Source organism: Monocercomonoides exilis (genome assembly GCF_001643675.1).
Source record: "Monocercomonoides exilis strain PA203 chromosome Unknown scaffold33-1116896, whole genome shotgun sequence".
Taxonomy (NCBI): domain Eukaryota; phylum Preaxostyla; order Oxymonadida; family Polymastigidae; genus Monocercomonoides; species Monocercomonoides exilis.
Genome location: NW_027150578.1, coordinates 304,813 through 330,043, shown reverse-complemented (window position 1 = coordinate 330,043; position 25,231 = coordinate 304,813). Strand labels below are relative to the sequence as shown.

At 41.0% G+C, this 25,231-nt stretch overlaps 6 protein-coding genes across 6 annotated transcripts; 3 read left to right on the top strand and 3 right to left on the bottom strand.

The window, feature by feature from the left end:
• Nucleotides 1-16: 16 nt before the first annotated feature.
• On the top strand, nucleotides 17-11,884 carry MONOS_344 (uncharacterized protein; the record flags this gene model as incomplete). Its single annotated transcript, XM_067873442.1, has 10 exons — nucleotides 17-131; nucleotides 226-480; nucleotides 624-1,088; nucleotides 1,248-1,595; nucleotides 1,848-2,249; nucleotides 2,495-3,187; nucleotides 3,531-6,854; nucleotides 7,034-7,570; nucleotides 7,830-8,288; nucleotides 8,417-11,884. The coding sequence occupies 10 exons, from the start codon at nucleotides 17-19 to the stop codon at nucleotides 11,725-11,727; spliced, it is 9,909 nt and encodes a 3,302-aa protein (XP_067724340.1). The 3' UTR covers nucleotides 11,728-11,884.
• On the bottom strand, nucleotides 11,885-16,215 carry MONOS_345 (uncharacterized protein). Its single transcript, XM_067873453.1, has 3 exons — nucleotides 16,154-16,215; nucleotides 15,995-16,087; nucleotides 11,885-15,938 (listed from the first exon to the last, which is right to left on the bottom strand). The coding sequence occupies exons 1-3, from the start codon at nucleotides 16,167-16,169 to the stop codon at nucleotides 12,220-12,222; spliced, it is 3,828 nt and encodes a 1,275-aa protein (XP_067724339.1). The 5' UTR covers nucleotides 16,170-16,215; the 3' UTR covers nucleotides 11,885-12,219.
• A 378-nt stretch (nucleotides 16,216-16,593) lies between these two features.
• Nucleotides 16,594-17,343, top strand: MONOS_346 (uncharacterized protein). The gene has a single exon (XM_067873464.1). The coding sequence runs from the start codon at nucleotides 16,619-16,621 to the stop codon at nucleotides 17,255-17,257; it is 639 nt and encodes a 212-aa protein (XP_067724338.1). The 5' UTR covers nucleotides 16,594-16,618; the 3' UTR covers nucleotides 17,258-17,343.
• Nucleotides 17,344-17,778: 435 nt separating this feature from the next.
• MONOS_347 (uncharacterized protein) lies at nucleotides 17,779-18,282 on the bottom strand (the record flags this gene model as incomplete). Its single annotated transcript, XM_067873475.1, has 1 exon — nucleotides 17,779-18,282. The coding sequence occupies one exon, from the start codon at nucleotides 18,280-18,282 to the stop codon at nucleotides 17,779-17,781; it is 504 nt and encodes a 167-aa protein (XP_067724337.1).
• A 38-nt stretch (nucleotides 18,283-18,320) lies between these two features.
• On the bottom strand, nucleotides 18,321-19,723 carry MONOS_348 (uncharacterized protein; the record flags this gene model as incomplete). Its single annotated transcript, XM_067873485.1, has 3 exons — nucleotides 19,547-19,723; nucleotides 18,811-19,475; nucleotides 18,321-18,728 (listed from the first exon to the last, which is right to left on the bottom strand). The coding sequence occupies exons 1-3, from the start codon at nucleotides 19,683-19,685 to the stop codon at nucleotides 18,321-18,323; spliced, it is 1,212 nt and encodes a 403-aa protein (XP_067724336.1). The 5' UTR covers nucleotides 19,686-19,723.
• A 333-nt stretch (nucleotides 19,724-20,056) lies between these two features.
• On the top strand, nucleotides 20,057-23,187 carry MONOS_349fu350fu351 (uncharacterized protein). The gene is made up of 6 exons (XM_067873504.1): nucleotides 20,057-20,198; nucleotides 20,268-20,292; nucleotides 20,338-20,421; nucleotides 20,481-20,589; nucleotides 20,702-21,587; nucleotides 21,838-23,187. Exons 1-6 carry the CDS (start codon nucleotides 20,063-20,065, stop codon nucleotides 22,752-22,754), a joined length of 2,157 nt encoding a protein of 718 aa, XP_067724335.1. The 5' UTR covers nucleotides 20,057-20,062; the 3' UTR covers nucleotides 22,755-23,187.
• The last annotated feature ends 2,044 nt before the right edge of the window (nucleotides 23,188-25,231 follow it).

The following is a 25,231-nucleotide window of genomic DNA, read 5'->3' as shown; positions in this document are numbered from 1 at the left end:
AGAAACAAATCTAAGAATGCTTCAAGAAAACGGTGGACTTGAGGCTTTGCTGCGTATTTTGCTTTTTAAAAGCACTCAGGCTTCTCTTTTGTTTTCAGCTCTGAAATTGTTATCAATTCTTCTTGTGAATGGTTTGTTATATTTTCTTAAGTACAATTAATTCATTTCAAATGAACTGGGATATTTTTATAAAACTGTAAAATTTTCATGCTAATTTGCATTAAGATTCAACAATTGAATCATTTGTTTCAATCGGAGGAATGAAAGCATTGATGTTCTTAGTTGAAAATCAATTCACACTTCACTTGACATCTGCCAGCCAAGAGTCCATTAACATTTCAACCTCCAAAGCTGGCAAAGATGGAAAAAGCAAATTGTCTACAGTATCAGCAGCTTCTGAGCAGAAAAAACGAATGAAAGAGCAAATTGATCAGATCACACTTGGCGCAGTTACGATGATCAGACAACTTTGCGAACATAGTTTGAAAATAAACCTTTCGTTCAGTTTTTATTAGCATTTTTCTTTCTCATTGTATTTCTTTTCCTTATTTCTTTAATTTTATTTTTATGAAAAAAAAACTGAAATATTTCATTTTTTTTTAAAAAATCGAACAATTATTAAGACGAAGCCTCGCGTCTAGCTCTGTGCGGAACGACGAAAGGGATGAAAGAGCTTGTTGGGGTGATCAAGGCGAACATTGAGGACTACATCACCGAAGTGGACGAGAAGAACAAAGGAGACTATGAAGCGAAGCGGGAGGAGGTGAAGAAGGAGCTGGAGAGGAAGGAGAAGGAGAAGCGGGACAAATACGACAGAGAAGTGGCGTATGCGTCGATGACAGTGAGAGAGAAAGAGAGAGAGAAGAAGAGAGAAGAAGAAGAGAAGAAGAAAAAAGAAGAAGAAGAGAAGAAGAAGAAAGAGGAGGAGGAGAAACGGAAGGCAGAGGAGAAAGTGCAAAAGGTGAGAGAAGAAATGGAAGAGGAAATAAAAGAAGATGAAGACGAAAGCGACGACGAAGCACGAATGCCGATTCGGCTGAGATGTGCGCTCGAATTCTTGTGCATTGTTCGGCTGATGTCAGAGAAAAGTATGGGAAAAACACTGTTTTTTTTTTCTGTTCCTCTTTTATAAATTTTATGTGTTTCGCAATTGGATGCAAAAATTTTACAATCTTCGTAATAACATTTGTTATTTCTGTTCTTTCTTATTTATTTATTTGTTCATTCACGTATTCATTTATTTTTAGGATCTCAACGTTCATCCATCTTATCGTCCGGCTTCCTCTCTCTCTTGTCTCTTCCACAGGCAGCAACCAAATCCTCCTCCTCCTCCTCTTCTTCTTCTTCTTCCTCTGATTCCTCTTCCTCTCAATCCAACGAGAAATCCAGTGCGACCGACAAAGCAGACAGCGCCGCTGCGAAGCGAGCAGCGAGAAGGGCCGAGTTGGAGAAGAAGGCGATGCTGAAGAGCGAAAAGGATGAGCTGGCTGCGATTCCACCGCCGCCGCCGAAGATGGAGTGTGGAGAAGTGGTGGAGAAGATGTCGTGCCTCTGCTTAGCAGTCGATGAGTGCTTTGTGAACTTGGCGCTGTCCAGTGTGTTGTGGAGGGAGAGAATGTGAGGGAAAGAGAGGGAGATGGATTAGATTTGAGAATGTGTTGTTTCATTTGCTCCTTTTTATTTTTTGATGAATGCTATTTTTCTTTGTTTTATATTGTAATGATTTTACATTTTTTTTGCATTTGCTTGTCTTTCCACTCATAACTCATTTTTTCCTATTTCTTTCTAACTTGCTAACCATCTTTCCTTCTTTCTTTCTCCTTTTTTTTTTTTTTTTATTTCACCAGGTGAGTCTCTTCCTGCATTGTGCTCAGGCGATACGCTGAACTTTCTGCTTTCGACGCTTTCGTCGCAAATCAGCAGAGAAGAAAAGAGAAACACACAAAAAGAAGAGAAAGATGGAAAAGAAGGAAAAGACAAAGGAAAAGGCAACGATGAGCAGAAAACAGGGAAAATGGAAGAAAAAGCAAAGGCAGAGAACAAAGAAGCAGGGAAAGGAGAAGAGAAAGAGAAAGAGAAAGAGAAAGAGAAAGAAGAAAAAGAACCAGAAGAAGATGTTCCAATTGAGCTGCAAGAGAAGAGGAAGAAGAAAGCAGAAAGAGATGCGAAGAGAGACGAGAGAGAAAGAGAAAGGTGCATTGAGATTATTGAGAAGCATTTCCTGCTGCTGAGCTTTTTGGCGGAAGATGGTGTGTTGCTATGTGAAGAAAATAAAGAAATAAATAAATGAAAAAAAAAAGCATAGATTTTCATTCCATGGAATAATGCTTTTGTTTATCGGATGCATTATTTTTGTTGATTTCAAAAAACTTTCTTTCTTTCTATCTATTTATATATGTATATATTCTCCGTTTCCTGCTATTATTTCTGAATCACTTGTCACATTAACTAATTATTTGATATTTTATTTATCCAACACATTCTTTTCATTCAGAACGAACTGTTGTCACATTAACTTCATCTTCATTGGTTGACATCATCCCATCTGCATTGAAGCTCTTCTGCTGCTCTTCTTCTTCTGATAATTCTCTTTCTGCCTCATCATCATCATCATCTTCTTCCGCTTCTTCTTCTTCCTCTTCTTCTTCCTCCTCTGTTTCATCTGCCTCTCTCTCCTTCTCGTCGTTTCTCTCTCTTTCCAGAAACATCCTCCATCTTCTTTCTCTTCTCCTTTCTTCTTCTTCTTCTCGCTCTGCCATCGTCCAGCGCTCTCCCTTACAGCCAATAGCTTCTCTCTCTCTAACACCTTCTCCTTCTTCTTCCACTCTTTCTTCTTCTTCCTCCTCCTCCTCTTCTCTTCCTCATTCTCCTTCTTCTTCTCCTTCTCTTCCTCTCTCTCTCTCTTCTTCCTCCTCTTCTTCTTCTCTTTTGCAAACATCTGTTCCATCTATTCTTCTGTCTGTTGTGGATGCCCTTAGAAAAATGCAGCATGTCTGGAACAATAACACCTCAGTTCTCAATTCAACAGAAGGAATCATAGAAAAACTCAAAGAAACAGCAGAAGCTGCTGATTTGCCTCAAACAAAGGAGAGAAAAAGCGAAAATGCGAAGGACAAAGAATTGATGGAGCTGAAGATGAGAGTGGTGGAGCAGGCGCTTAATGTGCTGTGTCTGTTCTCGTTGGATGGTGTGTGATATAAGGGTAAATAAGTGAATTAATAAATTAATATGGAAAAGGAAAAGAAAGAAAGAAAGAAAGAAAGAAAGAGATTTTTGAGTGAAGAATATTAAATGGTTGGTGAATTGTTTTTGTTTCATTGTATTTTCCATTCATTTATATGGTTTGCTTTTGATTTAATGTTTTTTTCTTTTCTTTCTTTTTTTCTTTTTTTTCTTTCAAAATATTTTATTTTTCTTTTTTCTTTTTCTTATTTTCTCCAATCGCTTTTTCTTGCTTGCAATCTTTAATCTCTTTCAATTTGTATTTCTTTCTCTTAATCACTTTTTATTCCTCTCTTCTCATCAAACAGACAACTGCCGTGCTCCGCTGATGAAGCTTGACACATTTGCACTTGCAACTCCACTTATCTTCCTCTCATCATCATCATCTTCTTCTTCTTCCTCCTCCTCTTCCTCTTCTTCTGCTAAATCAAACGATTCTTCTCGAATGACCAAACAAACTGCATCACAATCAGCTTCTTCTTCCTCTTCTTCCTCTTCTTCCTCTTCCTCTTCTTCTCAAAGCAGCTCTTCCCTTCCACTTCTTCCTCTCCCCATCTCGTCCCTTCTCTCCGCTAACATCCGCTTCTCTTCCTTGTTCCTCCTCCGAAATCTCTCTCTTTCTCCTGCTGCCTGCGCTCTTTTACTTCCTTCTTCTCCCTCTTCTTCTGCTTCTTCTTCTTCCTCTTCTTCCTCTTCTCAAGCGCTTCTTCCAAACTTACCCTCAAATTCATCCTCACTCCCACTGCAACACATCTTCCTCTTCTTCTTGTCCTCTCTCTTTCCCACCCAGCAGACAGCTGCCCTCTTCAAATGCCCCAAGTTCAAACAGCCAACGCTTCCTATTGCAGATTCGTCTTCTTCTTCTTCAACTTCAACTTCATCATCATCATCATCATCTTCTTCTTCTGCTGCTGCTGCAACTCCTTCCTCTGCGTTGTCTGTCCTGTTTTCTCTTGTCGGAAAGCCATCTAAGCTCGCATATCAAATCCTCTGCAACTTCATCGTCTTCTCTGTTCCCTCACAAACATCATCAGCTTCTTCCTCTTCCTCTTCTTCCTCTTCTTCTTCCTCTTCTCCTTCTTCTCCTTCTTCTTCTGTTGTGTATCCCTTCTGTGACTACCTCTCCTCTCCTCAATTCACCCACACGCTTTCTGCTTTCCTCCGCCAGCAGTCCACTCAGCTCAGACTGAAGCGACTTCTTCAGACGAAAGAGAACGAGGCAGACACTGCCATCCACACGTTCTCTGCGCAAAGCGAAGAAAGAGAAGCTATCGGAAACAAAGGAAACAAAGGAAAGAATGAAGAGAATGGAGAGAATGGAAACAAAGGAGAAAATGGAGAAAGCAGCGATGCGATGAAGACAGAAGAGCTGGAGGCAGAAGAGGCAGAGAAGGAAGAGGAGACGCCGTCTGTGCTGTCGCTCCTGTCGCTGCTGATCATCCTGGCGCGCTCGCCTTCGTTTGCAGCGAATCTGGTGGAGGACAATGTGTTTGGTGTTATTTTGGAGTTTGTGGATGTTTTGACGAAGAAGTGGAGGGAAAGTGGGAACGAAGGAAAAGCAAGGAAAGAGAAGAGGAGAAGGGCAAGGATTATGAAGAGGATTGTTGGAAGAGTGCAGAAGTTCTACAGAATGGAAGAGAATAAGGAGAAAATGAAAGAGAAGGAGAAAGACGGAGAAGGAGAAGGAGAAGGAGAAGAAGACAATGATGATATCTTTGATGATGATGATGGGCTTGATGACAATGACGAAGACGACGAAGACGAAGAAGAAGATGCTGACAAGAAAACCTCTTCTGACGATTCGTTTGCTTCTCATCCACTTTTCGCGTCTCGTTATTCGCCTTCATTTGATGTGAGGGTGCTCCATTCGTGTTTGGGCCTTGTCCATCGCCTTCTGATGCACAGCAACCTGTCCTCGCTGATTATTTCACAGTCGATGAAGAACAACGCTCCAAAGCCTTCTTCTTCTTCTTATTCTTCTTCTGCAGCATCATCCTCTTCCTCTTCCTCTTCTGCTTCTACTTCTTCTTCCTCTCTTTCTCAATCTCTTCTTTCTTTTCTGTTTGATTCGATGTCGAGTCTGCTGAATGAGTGTTTCTTGTTTGATGTTTCTGATTGTGCACCCACACCAGCTATTCTCATTGAATCTCTCTTCTTTGCACTGTCTTCTGTTTTGTCTCTCTGCTTGAACTTTAACGAAGCAATGAATGTTATTTCATCAACTTCTTCTTCTTCCTCTTCTTCTTCTTCTTCATTGTCATCATCTGCTTCCTCTTCTACATTATCCTCTTCTTCTTCCTCATCTTCTCTCTCTCCTGCTGCTTCTCCTATTGGAATGGCACTTGGTGTTAACAAAGTGGCAGCAGATCCAGTTGAAGAAGAGGTGAAGACGAGGTTGTTGATGAAGAAGCAGATTGTGGAAAACGACGATTGGATGCAGCTTTTGTTGAATGTGCTGCTGCTTTCGGACAAGTTTGAGGTGAAAGAGGAGAGGAAGGAGAAGGAAGGAGAAGGAGAAGGAGAAGGAGAAAAAGAAAAAGAAGGTGAACAAGATAAAAAAGAAGAGACAAAGAAAGAAGAAAAGAAAGAAAGCAAACCAGAATCCAACAAAACAAAAGAAGAATTGAAAAAGGTGAGCAACCTCGACAATCTTGATCTGTTTGCTCTGCAGCGACTTTCACTCGAAATTCTGACGTCTTTTGCGCTTTCTCTTCCAACTTCTTCTGTTTGTGCTTATCTTTCATCGCCCGGTGCTTCCAACAAGACAATCGACAGACAAGACGAGCAAGTGAGCGAAGAACAAGGATTTGTTTCATTCCCTTCATCATCATCATCATCATCTTCTTCTTCTTCTTCTTCTTCAATTGCCTTTGGAGATAACTTGTCTGGCAATGCTGAAAATTCTGATAAAGAAAATGATGAGAAGACGCTACGGTTCAACTGTGATCTGTCTCTTATACCCGCTTTCTTGCTATTTATCTTCGACACTTCTGCCCACAGAAAGAAAGCAGAAGGAAAAGAGGCGAATGAAAGTGGAAATGCTGCTGATGGAGCAGCATCCTTAACATCACCGAATGCGATGTCTATTTCAGCCTCTTCTTCTTCATTGTCTAACTCTTCTTCTTCTTCTGCTTCTTCTTCCTCCTCCTCTTCTTCTTCTCTGTCATTTCAGTCTGTTCTGGCACAGGGATTCCATTTCATTCAGCTTGTCTCGCTGGACTACGCCTCCAAACAGCTTCTCTTCGGAGCCAGCCCTTCTTCTCTTGACGATGCAGCAGCAGTTGAATCATCAGCTGCTTTGACTTCTGCTTCAGCCTCATCATCATCTTCTTCATTGCCTTTGATGCTGCCTTCGTCTTCGTCTGATACGATTGGTGCGATTGTCAATGGCGCAGAAGGAATGAACGAAAATGGAGGGATGAAGGAGAAAGGACTGGGAGAAGGAGAAGGAGAAGGAGGAGAAGAAAGAGAAGGAGAAGGAGAAAAATGCACAGACAAAGAAATGAGTGAGGCTGAAATGTGTTTGATAGCACTTATTCATTCAGTTCTTGTGGAGTATGGAGACTGCGAAGAAGGAGAAAAGAAAGTGACGAAGACTGCATTGGAAGCTCTGTTGAATCTGATGAATGATGGTGTGGATTGAGTTATTTTTGTGAAATCTATTGGTTTTTTATTTGTTTTGAACTGTTATGTTTATTTCTTCTTTCTTTTTCTTTCTTTTTTTCCCCCTCGTTGATTCTTACTCGCATCATTTATTACTATTCTTATTATTAAACAATTTCTTCTTCATCCTTCCCACCCCCAACAACAGAGCAATTCTGCTATCATCTCTTCACCTCCTCCAGCAGCCGCTTTGTTCCGTTCTCTTATCTCTTCCTCCGCCTCCTCTTGTCGCACGTGGGGAAGGACAACTCGATTCTGACACTGACATCTTCAGTGATCGCCAACATTGGCACAAATCCAGTGATTTTGAAGTACATGTCACCTGTGCTGACTCCTTATGAGGACGAAGAGGTGAAAGAAAGAGTGGCGAAGATGCAAACAAGATATGAGAAAATGAATTCTTCGTCATCGTCTTCTTCTTCTTCTTCTTCTTCAGCAGCTTCGAAGGGGAAAGACAACAACGGAGATTCCACAGCCAAACAAGAGGAACCGAACTCAAAAGAAAGCGGAGCGCATCTTCCTGGCTTGGCGCATGCATCTGACGAGAAGAAGAACGAGAAAGGGAAAGAGAAAGAAATAAAGCTTGGAATAAGTGAAGGATTGCAGTCTGTGTTTTTGCACATAAACACGTCAGAGAAGACGCTGCTGAGGTCGCTTGCAGCTGTCAGGAACTTGGCACATGATGGTATGTTGGGACAATGATTGATTGATGAAGGATGGAGGATGAAAGTGTTTTATGATTTGAGTGAATGAGGGAAAGAGAAAGAAGAAAAGAAAAAATTTGCCTGTATATTCACTTTGTTTAATAAACATTTTAAATAAATTTTGTAATGCTAAATGCATTTCTTTCTTTTTTTCACCATATTTTTCTTGCTATTGATAACTTATATCATCAATATTTCAACTACATTTTATTTTATTCAATACAATTCGTTTCATTCCAGCATCTCTGAACATTTCTCTGAACTGCACACAAATCCCCGCAATGATTGTGCGGATGCTTGGCAAGTCTGATCTGCCCAAGCCGACTGTCGCACACTCACTTGTTCTCTGCTTCTTTGCTCTGACTCTTCCACTCGAATCACTCCCATCCAACCAGCTGTATTACATGGCATCCTTCTCCGCTCCTGCCTCTCCTTCTTCGTCTTCTCTCGCATCTCCTGCTCCTTCTCCTCTTCCTTCACCCTCACCTTCCTCATCGCCTCTGCCTTCTCCTTCTTCTTCTCCAAGCGGCTCTGCACCACAACCTGTCTATCTGCTGGAGCCTTTCGTGAAGGAAAAGCACAGAGTGTTTGATCTGCAGCTGGTGAAGGTGCTTTTGAAGACAATCAGCACAAACGTCAGAAAGAAGAGAGAAATCTCCATTGTGGCTTGTGGATTGCTGGCAAATCTCTGCCTGTACAGTGTGTTCTTGATTAATATTTTGAATTATTTCTTAATAACTTATTGTTTTTATCAATATTTACAATAATACCTATTTTTCTTAAATTTTCTTAATTTATCTCAACAAATACCATTTCAATCTATTCAGAGGAAAAACTGTCTGTTCTTCTGAAGGAGAACATCATCAAGCCATTTGCCGTGCTTCTGAACTCGATGACAGAAGAGTCCGCACAGCCAGCTTTGACACCCACATCCTCTTCGATGTATCCACCAAACATCCACCCAGGCTTCTTCACAGCGCTTCGTGAATCGCTTTCACTGCGCGTGTCAGCAGGGCTGATGAATCTGTCGTGCAATCCACAGGCACACGAGCTCTTTGCCACGCAGGGCGTGCTGAATGTGCTGATGGATGTGATTGGCCGCTTTGCGAAAGGAAAGAAGGCCAAAGACGAGTGGATCGAGGCGTTTTTCCCAGAAGGGTTCTATCTCGACGAGGAAAATGAAGCTGAGGGCAAAGTTGGTGCTGCTGGTGCTGATATGGATGGAAGCGGCTGCATGGAGAATGAGGAAGACTACGGAAGCAGCGAGTTTGATGCAACAGATGACAGTCTCCTCGACGATGGAAAGAATACACAGCTGATCGACAACAGAAAGCACAAAGCTCCAAAGTTCTTCTTTGTGGCGACTCCCGCACAGCCGTCGCACTCAAATCAAAACTCGAAGAAATCACAAGAAAGTACAAGTCCCAAAGTGAAAAGCACAGAAAGATCGAATGTTCCCTCTTTGCCTCAGACCAACTCGAAGTATGTCGAGTCAGACGAAGAATATCCTCCAACTGACACTGCGCTGATGCTGAGAAATGTGATGGTGACGCTTGCAAACGCGACACTCACTCCCAGCTGCAACGAGGCGCTGCTGAAGATTCCAGACTTGCTAGAGACGCTCATCACATTCAGCGACTATGCGAACTTCTTCTGCCCGCCGTTTGCTCGATACACGTCGATTTTGCTGAAGCATCTGATGAACATGAACAGAAAGCTGTATGCGATACAGTTTACGAAAAGCGGAGTTGTTGGCAGTTTGTTCAGGTGCCTCCAGGCGCTTCTGCCAAGCGCATACAAAACTGTGTTTGAGGAGGAGAAGAAAGCAGCTGAGGAAGAAGAAAAAGAAAGAGAAAGAGAATTGCAAAAAAGCCAAGAAGGAGAAGAACATAATGGAGCGGAAAAGAAAGAAGAGAATGAACAAAATGCTGAAGGTGAAGGAGAAAACAGAAGTTCTGTTCAAAAGGAAGGAGCTGAAGTGCAAAAACCATCTCGTCGACGTGCTGTGTCGCACTTCCACTTCATTCAGGATGATGAATCGATCATCCACATTGGTACACTATTATCGCAAGTAACTTCGTGTCCAGAGGGAAAAGCAGCTGTGTTCAAGTCAAATGGCATGCCAATTGCTGAGGAGATATTGACTGTGTATGGCGAATGGAGCAACGAGATTGTGATTCGTTATGTGGCTTTAGTGCAAAACACAGCACTGGACGAGAATTTGTGCAAGAAGATGCTTGTGGATCCACTGGAAAAGGGCAAATACACAAAGGAAGAACTGACAGAACTTGGATTCGATGTCACAGACAAGAATGCAAGTGGTGGAAGGGGTTCATCAACTCTGCTGAGCACACTCATCAATCTCCTCTCTGCTTGGAAAGGAAACGTTGAAGTGATCGACCGTATCCTGTCTGCATTCATTTCGTTGCCTGGCCACGACTCCACTCGCGCGCTGTTCCTGTCTTCAAATGTGATCGAGGCGCTTATTCCTCTTCTAAACTCAACATTCCGCAACTCACAGAAAATTGCCCAGAAGGGACCAATGGTGCTGAACAACCTTTCTCTGTATGTTCCTTGCCGTGAGCGCATAGCCAAGTGCGGCGGAGTGGAGCTTATGCAGGACATGATCAAGGAATACAGCGTGAGAGATCCTCTTGTCACCCCAAGATGCTGCTCGGTGATCACCAACATCTCCACAGTGGATGAGGTGAATGCATACATCTCAACCACACAGATTCCGCAGCAGATGGTGATGCTTCTGCACATCCTGATGACGAAGTCAGAAGAGGAATATGACTCGCAGGCGAAGATTGCACTTCTTCAGAAGGAGAAAGAAGAGCGAAGAGGAGCAGGGTCGATGGCTTCTTCAAGCGCATCCTCTGCTGAATCATCAGCAGAGGCGCTGACAGCAATAAAGAACAGTCTGAAAGAAGCAGACGGAGAAACAGTGGATAAGATGATGTCTGTGGTGACAAATCTGGCTGTGAACAGCGAGAACTCGAAAGTGCTGTGCAAAGAAGGCATCTGCCAGATGGTGGCAATGCTGCTGCGATCGTTTGTGGGAGGTTACAAGATTCACTACGACGATGAAGAAGATGAAGAGAAAGATGAGGACGAAGAGGAAGAGGAAGAGGACGAAGATGAGGAAGAAGGAACAGAAGGAGAGAAAGATCCATCAGCAAAGACAAAGAAGTCAGGATCTTCGAGCAAATCGCAAAGGGTGAAGTTCACAATAATGGAGCCAACGATAGCGAATGCGTGTCGTGTTGCTATGAACATCGCATCTGTTGCAGATTCTGAAGATTATGTGAAAGAAGCATCTCTGCTTCATCTTCTGGTTGTTGTAGTGAGATATTCGTGGGCGCAGATGGAAGAGATTGACGAATATGAAGACTTGAAAGACGGAGATGAAGATGATGAAGACGAAGAAGTCGACGAAGAAGAAGCAGCAGAAAGAGAAGAAAAAGCTGTCGAAGAATTGAAAAACATTCTGCTTGTTCCAGTCAACTTGAAAGAATGCAAAGAGCTGAGAAAAAAGAACGTGGCACGCAGAAGTGGACTGATTGAGATTATCAAGCAAGCGCTACATGCGATCGTGAACTTTGGAGTAAAGAGTGCATTCCAAATGGATCTGGTGAATGCAGGTGTGCTGAAGTGTGTTGTGAAGCTGATCGGATTTCTGGAAATGAGAGAGAAGAGAGAAGAGGCGAAGAAAGAGTATCTGCAGCAGTGGAAGGAGGAGGCAGCCGAAAAGGAGTCGTCGAGGCTGCGGGTGGAGCTGCACTCGAAGCTGGATGAATACGAAAAACAGGACTTTTCAGAAATCATGATGAGGGTGATTGCGCTGCTGCGTGCGCTTTCGACGAGAAGCGAGGTTGGAGAAAAGCTTCTTGGAGATCAAGTTGTCCAGTTCTTGGCAGAGATACGCAGCGGAGAAGGAGGAGTTGGCCTGAGCGAGCTGGAAAAGCAGAGTGTTGGCAGCGGAGGAGGACTTGGCGACGATGATGTATTTGGGCTGGGATTCGAGAAAGAAAGAGAAGGGCTGACAAACAGACTGGAGGAGATGAGGCACATGGCGCAGATTATAATTGAGAACATGCAGAAAATCAGGCAGAAGAAGAGAATTGGAGGGCTTTAATCGTTATTCATTTTTTTACAAACACCTCTTTCTATCTCATGCATTTTTAAAAAAATAATTTAATCTTTCTTTTCATTTCTTTCAGTTTTCCTTCGCACTCAGCATCTGAAGGAAAGCTGATTGTGATTGTTGAAGACAATAGACTAATTCACTTAAATCATTTTGTTGTTATAAGGATTTTTAATTTTCTGGTCTTTAAGTGAAAAATTGAAATGAAAAAAAGGAAGGCTTTGACAAGAAACCATTATTCAAATAAAAAACCAAATATTTGTAAGAAAAGAACCAAAACTTGCTTTGATATAAAAAATTTTTCTCAATTTTTAAAAACATTGAAGAAACGAGGTGAATCAGAATGTAAATTACCAACCCTTACTACTTAAAAATTTTTATTTTTTTCATTCACAAATAATAAACACAAATAAAAACCTAGCAAAATGATTATTCAGCCATTTATTAAATCTTTTAGCATTAACATTTTGCAAATATCTTCATCTACATTGAATAAGGCGACTGTGGCTGGAACGAATCATCACTCAAATCAAACGTTGCTGTTTCCTTGCGCGGTTTAAACAGATCAGTGGCTGCAGTGAATCCCTTCCTCTTTGGCTGCTTTTCCGCCCTTTGTGAACCCGAGCTGCCAGAAGCTGCATCCCCGCTTGGTGGAGAAGACACAGACTCGGTCTGCCCTTCACCACCTTCAAACTTCATCTTGTGGGATGTGCTGACATTCATCGCATTGGTATCATTCAAATCCACATTCTGCTTCTGCAAAACGGAGTACTTCAACTTGTAGTGGCGCCTGCACAGAATAAGCACACACAAGAAAAGGCCAACAACCACAATCACAATCGCCACAATGATTGCAATCAGCACCCCTCTACTGAGTCGAACCCCGTTCTCTGTGCAAGTCTCAAGCGTCTCTGCGGGCGGCACCCATCCTCTGGCACACCACACGTTCGGCTTCAGAATGTGCTGCCTCTTCTGCTTCCCGCCGCTGCACTCGCCCACTGCGACCTCGTAGTCGTCCTCGTTGCACAGCCGGCACCCGCACTCGCTCACCCACGTGAAGTGATAGCGGCCAGGAGGCGACTCAAAAGTGGTGGCGGCGGTGGGGAGCCCCAGCCCGGCATATGGATTGCACACGACGAGGATCTCAGTGCTGAGTGGCACGAAATACACAGAGCTGGTGTGGTCTGTGTCAGAAGTGATGTTGTTGTTGAAGTAGTTTGTGCTGGCGTGGCGTGTGGAAGAAGCGTCGCTCACGGACTCGATGCTGCCATCGAAGTAAGAGATGTTTATGCCATGATATGGAACAGTAGCAGAAGTTTTGGGATAAGAGAGAGAAGAAGAAAATGGTTGAGAAACTTTTAAGACATGCTTAAGAAATGGTGAGATGAAGGAACGAATAATGGAGTTAATCGAATGATTTGCAGAAGAAGAAGATGATGATGATGATGATGAAGTTCTAATTGAATCAGCAAAGATTCTATTCATCATTTTTCTGGATTTCATTTTATTAATTCCATTGTCCATTGAATTCTGCAGCACATTTTGATTTTGGCTTGTCGATTCATCAAAATATGTTATCTCTGCTTGATTTCCGCTGCTAACCACGATGTTGTTCTCTGTGTCGATTGCACATGCATAAGGATGATACACAACGCTGTTGGATGCTTTGCAGACGGTCTGGTTCGAATCTCTTCCGCAGATCGAAAACGCGAATTTTTTGTGATTTCCAAGGACCGTGAAGGGACCCTGCATAATTGTCTTCTGCTCGTTGGATAACTCCGTCTGGCTGTCTGCCTCGATCGCATTCGGCACGCTCCTCAGCGGCTCCAAATCAAACACAGACGTCTCGTTGTGCCTCAGCCCGCACTGCAGCAGCTCGCAGCTCCGTCCGTCTGCTGTCGCTTTTGTCTCCTTCCCGCATTTTTTGCACTCTGACTGCCCAACAGTCACAGAATACTCGTGTTCTCCGCACTTCAGGCACTTGTCTTGCTTGTTGGTGGCATATGTGCCTGCCTGGCACTGCTGGCACTGTGCAGACCCTTCAGGCGCCGCATACCCTGCTTTGCAGGGCACACACTGAATGGCACCCACACGCGACTCGGCCGAAGGAGAGTTCATGAGCGCTTCCTGATAAACAATCACAGACAAGATCTCCACATAGTCCTCATCTTCTTCTGCATTTGTCTCTGCTTCTGAGTTCTTCTTCGTAGTCGAAGAGCCGAGTATTGGTGCCTCTTCTGTGCAGACGATCCACTGGAATGCCGTGACGGTGGATGAAAGTGTAACTGTTCGCTCGCTTTCAGCACCGTTGTCTGCAGAAGTAATCACCTGTGCATCGCTGTATCCGTTCTCTGTCACTTCCGCATAATACATCGCAGATCCGTCCTTCAAATGCGATCTGAATGTGAACTGGAGCCACCCCTGGTCCTTCATCGCGTCTACGCTTTTGTTGAAGGGAAGCGTAAGAACACTCTGCACTGCCCCAACGTGTGCACGCCCTGAGTGCATTCCATTTCCTGTCGCCTGCCAGCCGCCGCTGCCGCAGTGGCTGACGACTCTGGCCTGCTGGTTGAACAGCATAGACGAGTTGCTCAATGTTGAGTTTGGATGACTTTGTAAATGTGCATCATTCGGAATTGAAGCTTGCTTGTTTGACTTGGTAAATTTCAAGAAGAGGTTATTTTTCATTTCAGCAGCGTTTGACCCGCTGGCTGAGATATACTCTCCGCTGGCGTCAGCAACGCAGCTTGTTTTGAACAGTGGCGAAAGCGAGTGAATGTTTCTGACAATCATCGTGTTTTGGGCATAAGTTCCTGCTGGGCAACTGGTGCATACTTCTTCTGAAGCTGAAGCTTTTAGCGATTCAACAGTTGATTCTGACACTGAGGATGAAAATGATGACGATGATGACGATGATGACGATGATGACGATGATGACGATGATGACGATGATGCAAGGCTCAAGCGTTTTTTAAGTTTAGTTGCCTCAATAGTATTATCAATCTTTTTCCGAAACGAAGAGATTCTTGTGTTCTGCGAAGAAACGTTCGCTTTGTTAATTATCGGATCCTTTCGATACTGCCCTTTGGGGCAAGGAACACACTTCAGCGTGTTTTGGTCTCTGACCATCCCTCCATCGCACTCTCCACAGCTCACTTGCTCGTCTTCTGGAAGATGATTTGAATCATTCTCAATGCATTCTGCCCCATCTGACCATGAATATCGCTTCCACCGGAATAGTTCATCTTCTCCTTCTCCATCTCCTTCGCTTTCTCTATCTCCATTGTCTGCATTTTCGTGTGCCATCTCATTCTTTGTCTTTCTCGCCTGTCGCTTATGAGCACCAGGCTCTTTGCGCTGACACTCCTCCAATGTGAAAGTGATATCACTGCTTGTGCATGGAGGCATGGCAACACACTCAGCCGATCCCCTTTCAGAATGCGTTCCAGGGTCGCATGCTTTGCACTCTGTGCTTCCTTCTACTCCTGCTGCGGTATTGCGCTCACAGACATTGCACGTACCATTTTTGCCGGCAGTTCCTACTGGGCATGGCGAGCAAGCAATAACCAACTCTCCAATAGGATTTATACTGATTTTGCTGATGCGAACGCCAGGGATGTTGTAAGTTGGAGTATAATACGACTCTGTTGAATAGCTCCATTCTAATATATGGTGCCCAGGCCCAATAGCATAGGAATATTCAGTCCAAGTGTTGGAAACAAGATAATCTGAAGTTTGAATGCCATCAACAGAAAAAATAAACTTTGAAGAATATCGTGAAACAGCTGGTGCCTGATACACAAATGAAACTTGAGCCATTGAAGCGTAAATATCAACTGACAAAGACAAGTTAGCAATCGCATTGTTCTCTTGAGTCCCTGATGAAACAGTTGATCCCGTTGAAACCCAATTCTTACCATTTCCTGACGTGGATAAAGTGAAATCTGCAGGGATTGATAACCAATCAGAAAATGTAACGGAAGAGCTCAACGGTGCGTGCCCTTCGGGGCACTGAACACATTTTTTTTCTTCTGCAAAAACATCGAAGAATTCATTAACTCCACATCCCAAATTGCAATCAAGCTTCACGGGCTTTGGTGGTTTTAATGAGCCAATTGTGCATGTTTCGGGAAAATAAAATACATATTCACGAGTTTTGTTACAAGGACCGGTTGCGACAAGCAAATCTTTTTCAGTGCATTCTAAATAATATTCAAAAATATTAATTATTTTCTTGCTTAATTGAAATAAATCTAACCTGGATAATTTTTAATCGTATTTTTTGTATATTGAATAGTTTTTCCATATGAAAAGTTCAGAATATTTGAAAACACTAAAGAAAAAAAAATAACTGTTAATATATAAAAACAACAAAATTTTAAATGATAGAAAAATGATAATTTGCAAAATTTCGTACCTTTCATGAAAAGCATTGAAAGATCCCTTTTAAAGAAGCAATACAAAGTTATTGACTTGATCTGATACCCTTCATTTGATTTTAATAATATTCATAAAGGCAATTTGTGAATTTCATTGAAACACAAATATATTTTCATTATTGATAATTTTTCATAGGTGGTAAACATTTCATTCATTAAAATGGAAAAATAACACTTTGGATTTTTTCAACAATCAAAGTTTTTGAAAATTGATTCTTTGAAAATTGGAGAAAATGGAAATGGCTTTGCAAGCTTTGAGAAACATTAGCGAAGGATATGCGTGTGCATTCCTATTTCATTCAATTATTATTAAAAATTTCTCCTTTATTTATCAGATAACGAAAAAAGAGCTGGGTGTGAATGAGATCAAAGAAATCATCCAATATCATCGGGAACACCGCAATCTGACTCGATTAGCATATCACTCTGCTTGAGAATTTTTGATGGACAGATTGAAAGATGAAAGAAACTTTGAAGAAGTGATTGTGAATGAGCTGCATTTTGTGAGGGAAACAAGAAGAGAATTAGAAAAGCTTTCAAAATGTGTTGATGGGAAGAGAAAAGAAGGAAATGGAGGAAAAGAAATTATTATTAGAAGATGGATCGATGTTTTTGATAGATACTTGACCAGGTACACATTGTGGAATGAAGAACTTGCTGGTGTTATAGGCAGCCTTGTTCAGTTATCTCGAGCATCAAGAGATAATTACCCAGATACAAGCAAACAATGCTTTATTATATTTAGAAGAGTAGCGGAATGTGTTATTGTGAAAATTGATAGCTTGTTGAAAAGTGGAGTTGTTGGTGCTGTTTTGGAGAAAATGGAGCAATCAACTTTGGATGATGGAATCATGTGGGATTGCTTGTATTTCTTTTTGAATCTTTCAAGAAGATTTGATGAAAAGGCAGATGGCGAAATGGACGAAACGAAAAGAATTGAGTTGAAAAGAAAGATATTTGAAAAGATGGAAGAAGAAGGATATGAAGATATCGTTGCAAGCCTTTATGGAGTGATTTCTTTTATTAACTTAAACTATAACGAATTGTCAAAATATTTGGCAGATTATTTTGTGAATATCTGAGGAAATGAGACGCATTTCATTTTATGACTCAAGAATATTATTTTTCTTTTTTCATCGCTTCGCAAAATAGAAAGCAAGTTACCATTTGAAGCCTTTTTTGAAAGTCTTTTTTAATGTCTCACTTTATCGAAATGAAGCAAAGCAGTAAAAAGAACAGTAATAATAACTCTTTCATTTTAACTTTTTTAACTTCAACATATTTTTCCCAAATCCGCATTCGACAAAAAGAATCGCAAATTTTTATTCGATGTTCTTCCATCTTCTTTTTCCTCATTTTCCATTCATTTCCATTCATTCAACAACCTCTTCAATCCTCTCTGTCTGGCTTCCCTCTTCACCCGCTCTCGTGTTCATAATCTTCTTTCTCTTTCTCTTCGTTCGCTTTTGAACCTTTTTTGTATTCTTTCATTTCCAATCTTTGAATTTCACACACATGTGTTTCTTTTCTTCGTCTATCAATTTCTTCGTTTCTTCGTCATATCTGTCTTTTTCTCTGATACAGATACAGAATGGCAAGACGTTCAACCAAATGATGTGGAAGAAGAAGAAGAAGAAGAGGCAGAAGTAGAAGAGGCAGAAGAAGAAGAGGCAGAAGAAGAAGAGGCAGAAGAAGAAGAGGCAGAAGAAGATGGTGAAAGGCGCTGTACAGAGAGAGAAAGTTGCTGAGAAGAGGGTGAATGTGTTGATGGCTGAACCTGAAGCGGTAGAGAAAGAGCAGACGGAGGATCCTCACTGTAAGTGCGGGATACCCCATTCGCCCGATGATCGCTCCTCAAATAAACAGATGGCCGGCTCGTTCTGTTTGCGACTTCTTCTCCAGCTGTGTATTTGAGCAATGGAGAAGAGTGTTCAGTGGAATGCTGCTGTTGTTGGAGTGTCTGCACCTGCTGCTTCGGCGATCGTATTTCTGCCTCCAATCCCTCCTTTTCGCTGTTCCACTCCTCTTCTGCTGTTTCATACCACCACCGATCCCGAACTCTTTCCTTCTCAACCTCTCCAATCTTCCCCTTCAGGCGTGCCTCCATCCTCCACTTCTCCTCCTCCTCCCACTCTCTCTCCAAACTCAGCCTCCTTTGTCTCTGCCCTTTTTGTCGCTGCTGCCTTCTCCCTCTTCAGATCCTCCACTGACCTCTTCACTTCTCGCAGCCTCGCTCCCAGCTCCTCCTTCTCTTCCTCCATCCCTCTCATCACGCTCTTCAGCCAGGTTATCTCTTCTTTCACTGCTTCCTTCCACTCCTCCTACTCCTTCCACTTTACCACCTCCTCCAGCTCCCGAATCCTGCTCTTCTCTCGTTCCCGCTCCCTTTCCCTGCTCCTCTCTGCTGAATCTTCTCTCCTCTTGCCCTGCTCTCGCTCCTTCCCCATCTCCTCTGCCTTCTCCTTCTTCTCTTTCAGAAGACAAAGGATCGTTTCCTCTTTTTCCTCCAACTTCGCCTTCAGCCTCCTCACCTCCTGCTTCACATCCAGCCCGCTACTCTCAGCCACTTCAGCTGATGGTGCTCTTCCAGTCGCTTTCCCCTTTCCTCCTCCTCCTGGTGTTGTGGTTGATGAACCTTCTGCTGTTGTTGGACAGACATCAAAAATGATGTTGCTGCACTCCTTCCCTTTTGCTTTTGCGTGCTGCCCAAAGTCGCTACAGCACCCTCATCACACGCCTTAGCATCGCTTTTCTCAGCCTCTCTCCTTCCTTTCTCATCCACAACAGAACCCTCCCTCCTCAGCTCTTCTGAAGTTGTCACTGGCTGAAGATGAACCCTGTCTTCAGAAGGAGATGAGACGTCAGGCTCCCAGTCACTTGCTTCCTCTCTTTTCTCTTGCATGCTGCTCACAGCGTATTCAGCTTCTTCGCTCTCTTTTCCGCTCTCCACACCCTCCTCTTCCTCGCTCTCAGCCATCCAATCCTCCATGTCACTCCCGCTCATTTCAGCATCATCCTCGCTGCTGTCATCTGACCGCTCTCCAGCATATTCATCCTCCTCGACATTTTCGTCTTCATTGTCCTCGTCCAGCTGGTCCATTGGCTCTTCCTGGTTGCTCTCCAACTCAGCGCTTTCATCAGCCATGCCCTCCTGTTCAGATTCTACTTGTTCCGCTCCCTCCTCCAGCCCCTTTTCTTCTTCAGCCAACTCGTCCTCCGAGTTCTCGTCCTCGTCTGTTTCGCTCCCGAATTCTTCTTCATCGCCTTCCTCTTCATCCTCTTCCTCTTCGTCGCCTTTGCCTGCCAAAAAGTCAGAATTGCATTGCAAAACGAGGAGTGAAAAAGCAAAATGATATGAATCAATTGCAAACATGCCGTGCAGCGCACAGACAGCAACGAGCACTCAAGCCTTTTTCTTTTCTCCGAATACTGCTCCCGTTTCTTTCGAATAAGCCTTTTTCGCCTCGCAGGTGGATGGGCGCTGGACAAGAAAACGAAACCCAAATGCATTATGCACCAAAACTGCAAGCCATTTCGTTAACGCTGCGTGCTGTCTTCTGCCCCCGTCCTTCTTGCCTGAGCTCCAAAACTGAAGCAGAAAATTTTTTAGCGTGCGTGTCTGCACCACACGTCTGCACCCCGCCCTTTCCCCTTCCTCTGCCCATCCTCACCTGTGACTGCTGCGCTGCCATCGAGTCTGTTGGCTTTTTGTCATTATTTTTTTGGAGAAAGCACCTTTAATATATTTTTCAGCTGACTTCGAAAAAGCACAAAAACACTCCAATAATATCACCAGATTGTGCAGAAATACCAGTGAACAAAATGAGTGAATGTGGTTGGTTGAGCAACAGCGAATCAGTTGGCAAAACAATTTATTCACCAGATCGATGAAATCTTCAGAAGTGCTTGGCCACACAGGAAATGAGAGAGCGTTCCGAGAGTTGGTTCCCATGGTTACAGACATTGAAGATCCGACGTCCAGCAGCTCGTCAGATGAAGAATGTGGACTGGTGGATGTGAAAAGTGTGCATTTTATGTTTTTTGCTGTTTTGCGGTTATCGGACGGTTTGTGCTTGAACGCGAGTGGTGCAGGAGTGCCGATGGACATATGGAAGCGGTGTGGGATTTTTAGTTGGGTTTTGAGGTTTTGAAAAATTGGCAGGATTTTGAAGGAATGCGACACAAGAACGAAAATGAGGCTGATGGGGACGTCGAAGTTTTTCCGAGAGATGCTGGATACAGACGAGTATGACATGCATTTTATATTTTTCATGGGCAATTTTGACGGGGTTTGGATGGATGCAGGCACTGGCACGAGATTGTGGTTGAGGAGCTGCCGCGGCTGAGAGACAACATCTACATGAGCCAGAACGAGTTCCAGGATCTGGACACGTACAATCCAAACAATGCAGATGTGTGTGTTTTGCGCTGTGCCTGCTCCGGCACAGCGAGTGACTCTCTTTTTGATGGGCTTCTTTTCGTTTTTGTTTATTTGTTGATTTGCTTTTGCTTTAAATTGCATTCAGGATGTTGCGGACAAGACCCGATTTGGTCTGAGCCCGAAAGGTTGGAAGGACACCATTCGGTTGTACGGGACTTTTCCAGAAGTGCTGTTTGGGAAGAGGCAGGGTTTCTGGAAGGATATATTTGATCTGAAAAACACGGTCGAACATCCGTGGATAAGTTTTATTCTGTTCACATTGACGTGGATATCGTTGATGCTGTTTCTTTTCTTCTTTTTCTTTGCCATCTTCTACGCAACGAATTTTATCCGTGGGCCAGTTTTCGACAAGCTGGCAGATGATGGGCATGTGTCGAATCTTTTGACGAACAAAGTCACCAGATCGGTCTTTTCATTCAGCCTTTCTCGGTCAAAAGGCCTTTTCAGTCTTGCAATTGCGATGCTGACATTGTTTTTGTTTTTCTTAATAATGTGTTTGGTGAAGCCAGAGTATTTATTGTTATCTCTTGCTTTGAATGCTATGGTGACAGGAGTCTTTTTTTTTATGTTTTTCTTATTGTGCAGGAATCTTGACGATTTTGTGAATGGGGATTACCACACATTTAACATTCGCAATCGCTTGGTTGATGGCCCAGTGACGAAACCGTATCCTCAAAGGAGTGTCATGGAAAATAAGACTTCTAATGATGTGCTTTTCAGAAAAGTGGCAGACACAGAGACAGTCACACAAAAATTCACAGAAGATGGGAGACCGATTACAAACTCAGATACAATTTTATACCTTCTTTTGTTCAATTTTTTGTTTTTCTATTTTTGGATGTTATTTGAAGGGGTTTCTCAATTTGTCTTACTAAGATTTCCATGTAATTCTTGTTTCACTTTGTCAATGCTTATTATTTCTCTGGTTGGAATCATTTTAGCGTGGGTGTTATTTTCTGTGAAACTGTGCTGTATGCAAAGTATTAAAGGAAGGTGAATGAGTGAATGAGTGAATGAGTGAATGCGAATCGAATGAGAAGAGAGGCATTACGTTTTTATTTATTTAATTTTTTTTTTTGAATCTGTTTCGCACAAAAATTATGTTTTATTCATTTCATTTCATTTATTAATTTATTCATTCATCATTTTTTTGTTTTGTTCTTTTTGTGTGAATGCGAATGTGTGTGATTGGAATGCTTGCTGCACGTGGCGGTCAAACAGACAACTTCACGAGCTCGTGGACAATTACTTTCATTCCGCTGTTCTTGGCAATCATCACTCTGCATATTTTTGTATTCAACTTGGAGCCACCTGGTGCTTCCATTTTCGAAACGATATGCAGCAAGAGTGTGCGTTACTGTGGGATTGTGTTTGGATCAGCGATTGGGATTGCCATTGTGCTTATTCCGACGCTGTGCTTGGATGGGATTGGGAAGTTTGACCCGCCAACTTCGAGCGGAAAGGCGTGGGAAGGAGCAGAGCGGTTCATGTCAGCAGTGGTTGTGAATGACGAGCTGATTGAGCGAGCGCACAAGATGGAAAGAAATATGATGCTGTCACTGGTTCCGATGCTGGCGTGGCTGTTTGTTGAGTATTTGGCGTTCTGCTTGGGGCTGTATCTGGTGAAAGGGGATGTGCAGTGGATTGAGCGAAGGTTGGGCTTAAAGAAAGAGTTGTTTGTGTGGCAGAAATTAGCTGTGTGTAAGAGAGGCAGAGAAATGCAAGAAATACGGGCAGAGGAGTGGAAAAGGAGAAAGGCAGAAAAAAATAGAAAAAAACAGAAAGAACAAGAAAGAAAAGCGAAGGAGAAAGCGAAAGCGAAGGAGATGCGAGAAAAAGAGAAAGATCAGAGACTGATAGAGGTGACGCAAAGGGGACTGAGTCCTGAAGAGCTGAGTGCGGAAATCGATGAGATCAACAAGTATTACGAAGATGAAGATCGAAAAGAAGCAGAAGAAGTGGAGGCAGAGGAAGCAGAAAAGAAAAGAGCAGAGGAGGAAGCAAAGAAGAAGGAAGAAGAGGAAAAGGCAGCGAATAGAGCAAATGAAAATGATTATAAGGAGCCTGCTGTCAATCACGAAATTCATGTGCTTTGGGAAAAGATTCTGCGGAAGGGTTCGTTTTCGTGGCTTGTCTGAGCAGCACATGAACAAATGAATGGGAGATCAACAATACATGTGCTTCTCCATTTTGTTCTTTTATTGTTATTATTATTGTTATTATCTTTTAATTTGTTTTTTTAAGTGTTTCTGTTTTGTGATTAGAATTGCAACTGCAATTCTGTTAAAGAGTTTGTTGTTGTTTGTTGCTGTAATTTTGTTGATTAGTAATTGAAACAAATGTTTTTGTCATTTTAGAGAGTTATCAATTTTGTTGTTCATATTTTGTTGATTTTGGATTTGTTATTGAAGTTCTTTATTTTAATCCATTTCAAACTTGGGCTTGTTTATATTTTTTATGCAATATGGTTTCGCTTTTATTCATTTATTTTTTATTTTTTTGCAGCAGGAACTAGACTTGCTGGTTAATGGGTAAATAATTAATTCAAAGAAAATAAAAGTTGTTTGCAAATACTATTTGTTTGTGCACGACTTTTTGGAGTCTTTTTATTTTTCGGAAAAAATGAAAGTTTTAGCGCACATTTTCAAAAAAACATAACAAATAACAAAACGAACGAACAAACCTGAAATCGACTTTTTTTTTCAATTATGTCTTCCAAAAAAACTCAAAACAATCAAAACTGAATGTCAATACGATTCATGTTGTTATTTTCGAGCAAAGTTTCATTTTTCTGAACAAGTGCATTTTTTTCCCTTTTTTCGTTGATTTTCAGCAGTTTATAACACAATGTCGAATGCAACTTATTTCAGTTATTTCTCCAAATATTTTATTTTTAATGAATAATTAATTTTTAAATTTTTTTAGGATGAAACCCATTTTAAAAAAAAAAATAAAATAAAATAAGTCAAAATAACATTTGAAACGAAAATTTTTTATTTTTGTAATTGAAAAACGTGTGTTCATGAACAATTTCTAAAAAATAATAATTCGACCAATAATTGATCACAAAAAAAGAAGCAAGGAAATTTAATTCTTTGTTGAATGAAGTCACATTTTAACACAAACAAATATAGTCACAAAAAGTTGTGAAAAACTCAATGAAAATTTAATTTATTATAGTTGAATATGTGTTATTTTTTGCAAAAAACTATTGGAAAATATAAATTAATCGGTGTCTCCGCAAAAATGAAGTTTACAAAAGAATTAATTGAAATTCATCGCGAAAAACGAATATTTTTTTATTTCAAATTGAAAAAGTGAAATATTAATGTTTTCGGTTTTTTTCATTTTAATGATTGTGATTGGAAATTTTAAGGGATTATTCTTTAATAGGCAAACAACTGTCTATGGGATTTTTTTATTTGCCTTTTTAAATGAAATGGCATTGTTCGAAGAATATGTTCCTTAAAATGGAAAAAAAACGAGTCAATTTTTCAAACGTAATTAAAAACGATTCATGAGTTACAAAAACGAAATTTAAGTTCTGATTGCATATTTGTCATTAATAAACACTCAAACATTTGTTGTGACGTGAATTATTAATATCACAAAAACAACAAACATCAGCAACAAAAACAATAAGAACATTTTAGCGCAATTCCCTTCGCTTTTCAATAATAATTGCATTCTATATCAAGGATTGCGATAAATTCAATGATTTCCAAAAAATAATTTAAAAAACAAAAATTCAAATATACAAACTAACAAATTTGAAAACAAACGAACAAATAATTAAATTGATAAATAAAACAAAACAAAAAAGAAAAAGAGAAGAGAAGAAAGAAATGAAAAGAAAAAGAAAAAGAATAAGAAAATGATAATTTTTTATTTATATAATCCATGTTATCTTCGTTACAAAAAATGCTTGTACTTCTTCAATTATATTTTTGATATCTGGAATGCAATCAACTGGAACAGATAAGTTTTTTTCATGTTTTAATGAAACAAAAATGTTGTCAAAATCAATATACTTTTCTAATTCCATCTGATTATTCCAAAGGGCAATTAATTTTCTTCTGACATAATATATGAAAATAACAATAATAATTTGACTGTTTTCACTTCATTTTCATAAAAAAATTTCACTTTTATAAATCACAATTTGCACAAAATAGTCGAATATAATTTTCATTAGGAATTTTTTTTTGTAGAATGACTTTAACTAGGGTGATTTATAAACCCGAACATTTTCATTAACCCGGTTATTTTTTTTGTTCGTTGAAACAGAATAAATACAACATAAAAATATAAAAAGCAAACTTTTATATGTTTATTTTACTATTTTATGAAAGAACAAAATTATTTTTGTTTCAATTTTAGTTTTTGATGAAGATCTGAGGAATTTTTAATTTATCTTCGATCATTTGTTTTGCTAGTTTTTAACCAACTCTCTTTCTTTGTTTATTTTCAATTATAAGTTCAAGAAACATGCCTAATGAAGTTTTTGTATTCGAAATGTTCTATGTTTTTATCTTTTTTTTCGATTGTTTTTCACATTTCATCATTTTTGTCAAAACATACGAAAAAATGTATAATTCTTTGCTATTTTTTGATG

Excerpts from the sequence above, each read along its gene's own strand:
- MONOS_345 (XM_067873453.1), bottom strand. Across the intron at positions 15,939-15,994 it reads TACGATTAAAAATTATCCAG|AATGCACTGAAAAAGATTTG; the intron begins GTTAGATTTATT and ends AATATTATTTAG.
- MONOS_346 (XM_067873464.1), top strand. The coding sequence starts at position 16,619 with ATGGACAGATTGAAAGATGAAAGAAACTTTGAAGAAGTGATTGTGAAT.
- MONOS_349fu350fu351 (XM_067873504.1), top strand. The coding sequence starts at position 20,063 with ATGAAATCTTCAGAAGTGCTTGGCCACACAGGAAATGAGAGAGCGTTC. Across the intron at positions 20,199-20,267 it reads TGGACTGGTGGATGTGAAAA|GAGTGCCGATGGACATATGG; the intron begins GTGTGCATTTTA and ends CGAGTGGTGCAG. Across the intron at positions 21,588-21,837 it reads ATTTTCTGTGAAACTGTGCT|ACAACTTCACGAGCTCGTGG; the intron begins GTATGCAAAGTA and ends GCGGTCAAACAG.